Raw genomic sequence first — 11,461 nt, 5'->3', positions numbered from 1 at the left:
CCCGCCAGCTGGCCCCAGCCAGCCAGCCCCAGAACTCCCATCCAGACGAGGGGACACCCGTCTCCTGAGCATGTAGTTCAGCCAGGAGAGAGGACAGCTGAGCATGGATATTAGTCATGTTATCAGAGACGTCAGGAACCCAGGTGCAGCAGTGATCACCTATGAGAGCACAGACCCCACCCTTCTCAGGGAGAAGGAGGTCCAGGGCCACCCTGTTCTGCAGGCCCATGACACGCTCGGCCTTCTGCTCATCTGTGAGGAGATCAAAACCGTCAGTGACGAGACCGGTGAGGTTCTCCAACTCCCATGCAAGCGAGTTAATCTCATGCTGGTTACGAACGGTGCCATGCCAAGGGAAAAACCCCCCCCAGAACGCCTGCCCCCACCCTATGCGTCTCTTGTCCTCCGGAACTGCAACAGCCCGCTTCCGGAGACGACGGACACCTGGGATATCAGCAGCAGAGGAATGCACAGTCACAGCAGGAATCAAATGGGCCAAATAACAGGTACCAGACCAGTCTCTCGGCAGATAAATGTAGGATCTATGGCCACAAACCCACACCATGTCCGTGGGACACCCATAGCCCGCCCTGCTGGGGAAGGATACGATGTCCCCTTTCAGAACAGTTTTAGCATCCCACTGGAGAAACAACGAAGACATGTTAGTAAAAACAGAGTAGTTCAAGTAGATCACAGACCAGAGCGGTGAACCACTCCACCAGGTCGACGCATGGGGAGAGGTAGCATTAGGACATGGCTGATGATCCACAGAACAGGACACATTGAGAGTGAGCGCACAGCCAACAGTGTCACCCAAATGGGAACGGGTCCGAGCAGGTTGCCACACGCACTAGGGAGGTGGGCCAAAAGGAGAATGTAGGCCCCTGAGCTCGTAAATAGTACCTGTGTGTGCACACGTGAAATTAGTAATATTAGAAAAATGCATGGGCTCTCGGAAAGGGGTCAACGGGGGAACAGTTGCGTTCGGGTATCGCAGTGTAAGCAGGGTTTGATTTTTGCGGTAGCGGATAAAGGTGTATAGAGAGTCGGAGAGGGAGACGGGATGTGGGATCAGCAGAGTGTTAGCAGGGGTAGCATGAGGCATAAAAGCACACACAATACAACTAGAATTATGCAGTCCCCGAGCTACCGCGCGGGCAGCTCTCCACCACAGGTTGTCCTGGGACCCGGCGAGGTCCTCCACCACGTGCCCACGGTGGAGCGGAGGAGCCATCACTGCTAGCACTGGCAGCAGCATCATCAGGACCAGGAACATCTCCATCGTTGCCTAGTGGAGGGTGGACTACCTCACACGGGAGCTGATCTCAGGGATTATTCTGCCCTGTGGCTGGGAGATCAGCTGTCGGAGCCGGCGGTGGCACCGTAAGGAGCTTACAGTGACTCGCGTGGATCCAGGTAGCTCGCTCTGTTACCTTCACGGCAGTGTGAGTCACCAGCAGGACTTGGAACGGACCGAGCCACCGTCTGGCTTTCCAGTGCTTCCTGCGGAAGTCCTTCACCAGGATCCAGTCCCCTGGGTTCAGTCAGTGTAGAGGGCCTTCAGCCGGGCGCGGAAGAGCCTCCTTCACGGTCTGCCTGATCTGAAACAGAGTCTTGGAGAGATCGGCACAATAAGACACCATGCTGCTGTCACACATATCAGTAGACAAGGCTTGCCAGCGCGGAGGCTCCAAGCCTGTCTGAGGCGGGCGCGCGAACAGTGTCTCAAATGGACTGAGACCTGTTCTGGCTCTCGGACGCATGCGCATGGCCATCAGCACAAGAGGAAGAGCTTTAGGCCACGAAAGGCCCGTGTCCTCACAACATTTAGCCAGCTTGGCCTTCAAAGTGCCATTTTCTCTTTCCACTGCTCCTCCAGACTGTGGATGATAAGAGCAGTGTGTACGTAACTGGAACCCCAATCTATTGCTGACCTCCGTCAGCGCCTTATTTACAAAATGGGTTCCGTTATCACTCGTGATTCTGGTGGGAATGCCCCACCTCGGAATGATTTCAGTCAGGAGTGCTTTGGCTACCGCTCCGCTGTCCGCATGTTTGGTGGGAAAAGCCTCCACCCACTTGGAAAACATGTCAACAACCACCAGGCAGTATTTCTTACCCTCTGCAGGAGTCAGTTCCACAAATCAATCAATCAATCAATCAAATTTTATTTCTAAAGCGCCTTCCAACTGCCAAACGGAGCACAAGGCGCTTAACAGAGTAAAACAAAATAAATAAGTAAAAACACTTTAAGACACAAAGTACTAAAAGGGGCTAAACATCAAACGCTAAATGAAAAAGGTGCGTTTTCAGATGACATTTAAAAACATTAAGTGCAGTGATAGACTTTAAATCCAGAGGAAGAGAGTTCCAGAGCTTCGGGCCAAGAACAGCAAAAGAGCGGTCACCAAACTTTCTATATCTCGCCCTGGGGACAACCAAGGAGGTGTGGCTTGACGAGCGTAGAGTCCTGGCAGGTTGATAAATTTGCAACAGCTCTGAGATGTAAGGGGGGGCATACCCATTAGTAGCCATAAACACAAACACCAGAATCTTGTACTGGACTCGGAACCGCACCGGAAGCCAGTGGAGAGCCTGAAGGACCGGAGTAATGTGAGAGTATTTTGAGGAGTTGGAGATGAGACGAGCTGCTGCGTTCTGAACCAACTGAAGTTTATGGAGGAGTGAGAGATTCAGTCCAGCGTAAAGAGCGTTACAATAGTCAAGTCTTGAGCTGATGAGAGCATGAGCGGCCTTCTCTAAATCTGCCCGAGACAAGAATGGCTTAACTCTGCTCAGAAGCCTTAGTTGGAAAAAGCCCGCCCTCACAACAGAACTGATTTGCTTTTCAAAGTTAAGTTCATTGTCAAAAATCACACCCAGATTCCTCACAGCAGAAGCAAATTGTGGGGTGGATGAACCAAAATCTGGGGAACTGTGGGTTGGGTCAGAACTGAAGTGGATATATTCAGTCTTTTCCCCATTCAAATGAAGGAAATTCTGTGACAACCACTGTTTGATGGTGTGGAGACAGTTATTGAGGGGATCTAACGCAGAGCGATCATTATAGATAACTGGAAGATAAATCTGGAGATCGTCTGCATAAAAGTGAAATTGGATGTTGTGACTGGAGATAAGTCGACCAAGCGGTAGCATATATAATGAAAACAGAATGGGACCAAGAATAGAGCCTTGAGGCACTCCAGACGAGAGAGGAGCAGCAGAAGACGCAAACTCATTTATATGTACCGTGAAGGATCTGTTTGAGAGATAGGAGGAAAACCACTTGAGAACCGCACCCTGCAGGCCTACAGTGTGTTGAAGTCTGGAAATGAGGATGGAATGATCCACGGTATCAAAGGCAGCGGTAAGATCTAATAACACCAAGACAACAGAACTTCTGTTGTCTAGAGCTGTCAATATATCATTATGGACCCTCAACAACGCAGACTCGGTGCTATGTCTCAACCTGAAGCCTGATTGAAATTTGTCCGCAATGCCATTAGAATTAAGGTGAGAGAGAAGCTGCGAAAAAACAAGCTTCTCCATCAGTTTGGACAAAAAAGGCAGGTGAGAGATAGGACGGAAGTTAGATAAGAGGGAGGGATCCAGACCGGGTTTTTTAAGCAATGGTTTTACGATGGCGTGCTTGAGAGCAGCTGGCACAATGCCCAAACTAAAACAGCTGTTTATGAAGGAAACAAGGCATGGGCCTAAGATGTCAACAGCTTCCTTCATAATATGAGTAGGGACAGTGTCTAGTGCACAAGTTGTCGACTTCAACCCCTGGACAGCTATTTTGAGGTCCACAAGAGTAACAGGGTCAAAACTCTCAAACACACATTGTGCAGCAGAAATGGATGTGAAGGCTGTAGGAACAGGTGTAATCGCTTGCCTAATAGACATAACAAAGTCCATCATCAGGTGGTCAAAAGGGAACTCAGACGGCGGGTGAGCAGCGCTCCCCACAGGCCGGACATGGCCGACATTGTGAGCTGCACACACCAAACATGTCTTACAGTGCCGCTCCGCCACAACCGAGAATCCCCTGGTAAACCACAAAGATGTGACCTGTTGTACCATTCCCCCCTTGGAGACATGATCAACACCATGAGCAAGCTTAGCAAAATGAGGGAAGAGGCGGCGAGGGAGACAGGGACGTCCATCCGAAGACACCCACACCCCGTCAGCGAACCTGCACCCGCTTGAGGACCAAAGCCGGCGATCATCAGGCGTAGCCAGCGATTGAACCTCAGCAAGCGAAGCTGAGGGGGCCTCGGAGTCAGCAACAGTCAGCTGAGGAGCCGGAGGTGCACTCGCCGCCCGCCTGGCAGCTGCATCAGCAGCAGCGTTCCCCCTGGAGACTGAATCCGCAGAGTCTGTGTGTGCAGAGCATTTCACAACAGCAACAGCAGAGGGTAACAAAATAGCATCCAACAGATCAGAAACTTGAGATGCATTCAGGATCGGTTTACCACCAGACGTCAGAAAATTCCTGTGCTTCCACAGGACACCAAAGTCGTGCACCACGCCAAAGGCGTAGCGAGAGTCCGTGTAAATGGTGACAGTTTTCCCCCTGGAGAGCTTACAGGCCTCAGTGAGGGCCACTAGCTCCGCAGTCTGAGCCGAGAAGTGAGCCGGAAGGGAGCCGGACACCAGGGTGTCGTGATCGGAGCAAACAGCGAAACCCACCCGGTTTCTTCCGGTCACATCGCGAGAGGAGGAGCCATCTACATACAAGATGAGATCAGAATTAGGCAAAGGAGAGTCAGAAAGATCCACCCGCGGGGTGCAGACCTGTGACAAGACCTGATCACATCGGTGAGGCTCCCCATCGTCCTCGGTGGGGAGGAGGGTTGCCGCGTTAAGCCTGGTGCACCGCTGAACAGTGATGTTAGGCATGTCCAGCAAAACAGTAGTATACCTGAGCCAGCGCGCCGCAGAGAGGTGCGAGGTACGCTGTTCAAGTAGAATGACCGACACAGAGTGTGGTACCATAACAGTGAGCTGAGAATAACCCACTATGTCTCTGGATGCCAAAACCGCTTTCTCCGCCGCCGCAACAGCACGCAGGCAGTGTGGGAGCCCCACAGCCACCGCATCTAGCCGCGAGGAGTAGTACCCCACCGGACGAAGCAGGTCCCCATGCGCCTGTAAAAGAACAGATGACATGAAGCCATTCTTCTCATCCACCATCTGCGTGAATGGTTTGGTTGGATCAGGCAGAGCCAGAGCCGGAGCAGAGAGGAGGGCCTCCTTCAAAGCCACAAATGCAGCCTCGGCCTCCGTGGTCCACGGGACTGGTTCTTGCGCCGCAAGGTGTGACCCATAGATACACCTGGTAAGAGGGGACTCAAGAAATGAATAGTTAGGAATAAAATTCCTACAATAACCAGTCATGCCTAAGAAGGACATCATTTGTTTCTTAGTGACGGGTTTTGGAATGTTGCGTATCGCAGCAACGCGAGAGTCTGACATCTTCCGAGCGGAGCAGGAGATCACATGCCCCAAGAAGGTGACAGTGGGGAGAACATACTGCAGTTTCCTCCTGCTGACCTTGTGACCCTGCTCACAAAGATGACGCAACAATGCAAGTGTGTCAGTTTGACACTGCTCCTCCGTAGGCGCACAGACCAGGAGATCATCCACATACTGCAGAAGGACCGAACCTGGGGACAGCACAAGGGAGGAGAGAGAATCACGCAGTGCCGCGTTATAAATAGTGGGAGACTCACAATAACCTTGACACAGCCGTGTGAAGGTGTACGGTTTCCCCTCGAATTCAAATGCAAACCAGTACTGTGAATCCGGGTGAACTGGAACAGAGAAAAATGCATTTGACAGGTCAATCACAGAAAAAAACGTAGCTGTGGACGGTATCTGAGATAAAATGGTGTGTGGGTTAGGAACGGTGGGAGACCTGGGGACCACCGCCCTATTCACAGCTTGTAGATCCTGAACAAATCGCCACTCCACTGGTTCACCAGGGCCCCTAATTTTTTTCACAGGAAACAGCGGAGTGCACACTGGTGAGGAGGGGCAGGGCACAATCACCCCTGCTTTTAGCAACGAATGAAACACAGGAGTTATGCCTGCCACGGCCTCCTGTTTCAGCGGATACTGCTTCTGACAGGGCCGGAAAGAAGATTTGGGTGTGATGACGACAGGCTCACACCCCCTTATCAGTCCGACGTCATATTTGTTTTCAGCCCACAGCTGCTTTGGCAGCGAGTCAAGGGCTGCTGCTGTGGAGGGAGAGGCACAAGGAGAGAGAGAGAGAAATGAATCATACTGGCACTCCAGCCGCACAGTACGCTGACAGTGAACAGCACTAGGGAGTGCTTGACAATACACGCGAGCTGATGAGGAGTATAAAACATGTGGGTCAGAAGTGGGCTCCCAATCTTTAGCTCTGGAAGCCTTCAGCATAAATGCCCCTAAGTGTTTCCAAGCCCGGTTCGACGGTCGAGCCAGCGAAATGTGAGGTGAGGAACCTCCCCACCCTCGAAATAAGGGACTCTGAGTCGGTGTGAGTTGGACCGAGAGAGCACAGAAAGATTTGTCCCACACCAAGCACTGAAGGATGAGTCTATCATGTGTTTGTTTAAAGAACTGCTCCTCATACTCGTCATCTGGACCTTCACGACAGAAATAAGACGTGCAGTGCAAATCTGCCGCCTCCATGAAAACTGAGGAGGGCGCCACTCTAGCCCGACATAATTCCAGCCAATGCAAACTTGTCGGTTGTTGACCAATCTTCCATTGGTACACATAGTTTGGGGTCAAAGGGCAATATTTGACCATTGTGAGTGTGCTCATGTTGTCCTCCTCAGGGCCAGTGGGGGGTCCCGAAATAGACAACCCCTCAGGTCCTGGCACAACCGTGAGCCTGAGTTGACACATCAGATCCCTGCCCAGCAAATTGATCGGGCATAATTTAGAGAGGAGAAATTTATGAGTGAACTGCGATCCTGTAGAGGGTGAACAGGTTAATGGAACCGTAAACCGCTCCCTCTGCTGATGTCCAGATGCCGATATGGACAGGATGGAATCCCCACTCAGTCCTGGGGCGGGAGTGAGGACACCATCCTGAATAACAGAATGGGTGGCACCCGTGTCCACCATGAAATGTACATTTTGGCCATTAACCACCAGGGTGTAAATGGGAAACTTCTTGTATTGCTCTTGTGATAGGAAGATGTGTGTGTGCATCTCATCCACATTGACCATGTGTGTGTGTGTCGTCTCAGCATCTACTGTGTGTGTGTGTGGCGTCTCGCTATCTACTGTGTGTGTGTGTGGCGTCTCGCTATCGACTGTGTGTGTGTGTGGTGTCTCACTTCCCTGTACCGCTGCAGCTGAAATATCAGCGGTGTAATCCTCCGTCCCTGGGATCGCCTCCCCCCACTCGCACCGTCAGTCCGCGTGTGGAGCTTCCTTGCCACTCTCGCGTTCCTCCCGGGCCTGAGGGCATTTCTTTGCCCAGTGTCCACGTTGACCACACAGAAAACAGCAATCCCTGTCGACCGATTGACGATATTGCTTGTGCTGGCCACGTCCCCCGCTCCTGCGACCTCCTCGTCCTTTACCCCGACCCCCCGCTGGTGGGGGTCCCGAGTACATGGTCAAGGCAGCCTTATGAAGATCAGCATCCCGTCTCCCGGCCTGCTTGTTGACCTTATCTCTGATGATGTCCTGAGCGTGGCAGCAATGCCGTCTCAGGGTTGCGAGGCGGACTTCGTGTCTCATGCCCACATACAGCTGTCGTACGAGGGCCCCCATCTCGGGTAACAGTCCGTCCACAATAGTGGCACACAAGAGCTTCTCCCAGGGTTCAGCATCATCTCCCAGCCTAGGAGGACGCTGTAGTCCAGAATGGCGATTGAAGACCTCTTCAGCTCTGTGCAGAAAATCCTCAACCAGCTCCTGAGGCCCCTGTTTCAGAGAACGCAGTGCAGCGAGATCGGTGCGGTGGGGAAACGCCGTATTTATCGATGCGGTAAGTACTGTGATGGCATTACGGAAACCCGCATTGTCCACATGGGCCCAGTCCGGATCTTTCAGACGGGCTTCATCCCCGGGTATACTTTCCCGTATCTTGGCCAGGTCACAGGGCTTCAGCTTCAGGGCAAGAATTTTTCTTATCTCCGCTCCGGTAGGTCTGTATTCTTGGCAGAACGCTGAAAATTCAAGCCCGAATTTCTGTCCATTGTCAACCGGATCAGGGAGCTGTTTTCCGTGCAGCTGAACTTCCTCTGGAGACCATGGGCGGTACACCAGAATTGGACCGTCAGCACCAGCAACCTCCACCATCAGAGCGGTCACAGTGGATGAAACCGCGTGTGGAGATGGAGATGTATAACGCTGCTGGCGCCGGCTGCGGGTGCCGATAGGAGACCTGGTGGGACTCGGAGTCGTAGTTGATTCCGGGGCAGGTCCTCCTCCCACAGCTCCATCTAGCAGGGGTGGTGGCTGGTCGTGAGGATGACGGCGTCGAGGGGGGTGCGAGTCCAGGTCGGGGTCCACCTTCATGGCAGCCAATGCCTGTACAGCGGGAGCATAAGGCGAGGAAAGTGAAACATCATATGTTGGCGGTACTGATTTCAACGTATTATCTTTTCTGTTTCCCACATCTCCACTCATATCCAATGCCCCCGCCATTTTGCGCATAGTCGCTTTCTTCTCTCTGTTTTCTGCTTCCGTTTTCCAAATTGTAATACACTTCTTGTGCATCTCCAGTCGCTGCACATGTTCAGGCTTCAACTTCCCCTTCGAAGTCATCATTTTATCCCATTCCGCCTGAATGTCTCTTTCGACCTTCTTTATCTGATTCACACTCAAACTGCCCCCCTCGGGGAAACCAAACCTTTCACTCCATTCTCTCACACAGACCACACACTCAGACCCATACTTTTTCGACATGTCGTTACATATTGGGGTGTCTGGAGGACTCTTCTCTTTAACAGATCTGTTACCCATTTTCAATTGGACGTCTCCAATGGCCTTTTCGCCTCTACGGTCCCAGCCCAGACCCGAGGGTGCAAAAGTGCTAAAAAACCCTCTCCAATCTCTCTCCCACTCCAAACACTACTCTGGGAAGATTGAAGTTTTATGCTGTTATTATAGTGACCGGCACTACATCAGTCACTCGCCCTCCAACCAGTCCAATATGAAAAGAACTCACCGGGTGCTTGTAGGAGTTTTCCCTCAAAGGGGGAAAACCAGTTCGTGGATCCTAGCGGTGGTCCGGTCGGCAGGTGCGAACCCAGTCCCCGTAGAGTCCGTCAATGGCGGTGGGGCTGCAGCAATTTGTCCGCAGGATGGCCGATCACCGGGTCCCCGTCCCCCGCCGGATTCCACTCGTAGGATCCTGTTCGTGACGCCAACTGTTATGGCAATTTTATTTTAATAAAATGCATCAGCCGGCGAGTTCGTTTTGGTCTTTTTATTAAGCTGTACAGCAGGAGAAGTGGAGAAGTCACACAGTCAACAGAGTAACAGAGTGAGTTCTGCCCTCGCAGGGGCGTGCAAGCCTCTAATAACTATCTGCTGCGTTCACTCCCAGGGGCCTTGACCGCACCCAGCCGCAGGCTGGATACAGGAAGACTCCCACGAGTGCCCGCAGCTGCTACGCTAAGATTATCAGGAAAAGTAAATTCTAGACAAAGCAGTCGCGGTTCCCCACACATCGGAGTGTGGGAGCTACGGTAGACAAAGCAGTCGCGGTTCTCCACACATCGGAGTGTGGGAGCTACGGTTGTTTACAAAAAATACCTCTGTGAGCACTACAAGTGAGAAACAGCATGCAGACATGAGAAATTTCCATCACAGTTCTTACAAGAACCTTTTGTCTACAAATAAGCCTTTCTTCATAAAAGGGTTTTTCTGAAGCAAATGGTTCTGGTTAGAACCTTTCAACAAGAATCTTTTCAGACCCTTTACTTCTCAAAGCACTTGTTGAAGTATCTGGACTCATTTCCTGGAAGCTGAAAACATCCCAGGTCTTGCATGACTAGTGTAGTGGGTTGGAAAAAGACTACATTAAGTTTTTTGGACACCCCCCCACTTGTATTTTTTTGTATATTACTATCAACATCTGATTAATCTTTCCTGAATTATCAAGAATCAAGAATCTTTATTGTCATTGTGCAGAGCACAACATTTTGGTCAGCAGCTCTCGCAAAACATAACATACAATTAAAGCCGCGCACGGCGACGAAAGCCATCACCGTTAGTCAGGGCCGTTTCTAGCTTCATGGGGGGTCCTAAGCAAGATGTTGTTTGGGGGCCCCTATTTTGTCAGACTAATGAAGAGATTCCTAACCCTTTAGATGGTCTACTAAACCTAGGCTACAGTTAAAATCAAACGTCTGAAGAGTTGAGCCACTCAGGCAAGTTAAACCGATAAAACTACAATACGAGGAAAACCATCCTCTGTATGTCAATAAATAAAACAGATTGAGTATTTATAAAAAAAAGAACGTTTACTTTAAATAAGGAAACATAACAAATCAACATGTATTTTAAAGTGCCACTATCAAAACAAACCACCGCTTAAAATAATACTTAACACGACAGTCTCACACTCAGCACAACAGCTAATAACACACTATTTACAGTAGCAGTCACAGTGTATTGCTAAAAATGTCTGCTTTCTAGCTTTCTGCCATCTTCTTTTCTGGGGAACATTAAAACAGAACTATCTGAAATGGCCCTCTGCCTGCTATATCAGTTCTGAATGAATCAGAGAAAACTGATGGCCACTGACCAGTCAGCTGGATCTACGGGTTGAGCAAAAACGGGCAGTTGACCATCAAAATGTGCAGCTGATGCTTCCTGGAAAGAAAGAGGTTGAGGTAAGTGATTGTTCTGGAGCTTCCTGGACAGAAGGAGATCCTGAGATACCTGATGGCCCTGGGGCTTCCTGGTCAGGATGTTCAGACGATGTCTCAGGCTCGATGTCTGGAGTTCCAAAATATTTTAGAATTGCTCCTGCAAAGATAAAGTTCGTTAGGTTTTCAAGCAAAAAATAGATCCTGAGTACATATTCTATTTTATTATTGGTGTTGTTGCAGTAATACAGAAAATTAAAATTAATATGTTTTTAAATTAAACATTGTGATGTACAGTGTCCCTTTAAAGTTTGTATCCAGTTACAAAGTTTCCACTTCTATGAGTTTTCTGCAATAGTTTACAAATTGTACTAAAGTAATAAAACTAAGACAAATGAACCACTGCCACAACAGTCTGAAATAAGAATAAAACACCATGCCTAATATTTAACAATCACTTAAGACACATTCATCAAACACATTACTTGTATTTGTTTTTATTGGTTTAATATTGTTTTATTTGTTTTATTGGTTTTAAATGATGTAGTTATTTTTATTTATATAGTTTAATTTTTTTGGAACACACTTTGGTCACTGTATGTGTAGTAAAGGGCTCTATTAAATAAATG

General features: G+C 49.9%; 1 protein-coding gene across 1 annotated transcript; it reads right to left on the bottom strand.

The window, feature by feature from the left end:
• Positions 1-387: 387 nt before the first annotated feature.
• On the bottom strand, positions 388-9,395 carry LOC115405344 (uncharacterized). Its single transcript, XM_030114903.1, has 9 exons — positions 9,185-9,395; positions 7,554-8,544; positions 5,736-5,816; positions 5,635-5,669; positions 4,476-4,620; positions 1,434-1,534; positions 1,151-1,288; positions 557-640; positions 388-444 (listed from the first exon to the last, which is right to left on the bottom strand). Exons 2-9 carry the CDS (start codon positions 8,530-8,532, stop codon positions 388-390), a joined length of 1,620 nt encoding a protein of 539 aa, XP_029970763.1. The 5' UTR covers positions 8,533-8,544; positions 9,185-9,395.
• Between the last annotated feature and the right edge of the window lie 2,066 nt (positions 9,396-11,461).

This window comes from Salarias fasciatus, chromosome 18, assembly GCF_902148845.1.
Source record: "Salarias fasciatus chromosome 18, fSalaFa1.1, whole genome shotgun sequence".
Taxonomy (NCBI): Eukaryota; Metazoa; Chordata; class Actinopteri; order Blenniiformes; family Blenniidae; genus Salarias; species Salarias fasciatus.
The sequence above is the reverse complement of the archived record's forward strand: the minus strand, read 5'-3'. Positions and strand labels throughout refer to the sequence as shown.

Excerpts from the sequence above, each read along its gene's own strand:
- LOC115405344 (XM_030114903.1), bottom strand. The coding sequence starts at position 8,532 with ATGAAGGTGGACCCCGACCTGGACTCGCACCCCCCTCGACGCCGTCAT. Across the intron at positions 5,670-5,735 it reads ACGGCTGTGTCAAGGTTATT|GTTCGGTCCTTCTGCAGTAT; the intron begins GTGAGTCTCCCA and ends TGCTGTCCCCAG. Across the intron at positions 1,535-4,475 it reads GAATTTTCTGACGTCTGGTG|GGGACTGGATCCTGGTGAAG; the intron begins GTAAACCGATCC and ends GACTGAACCCAG.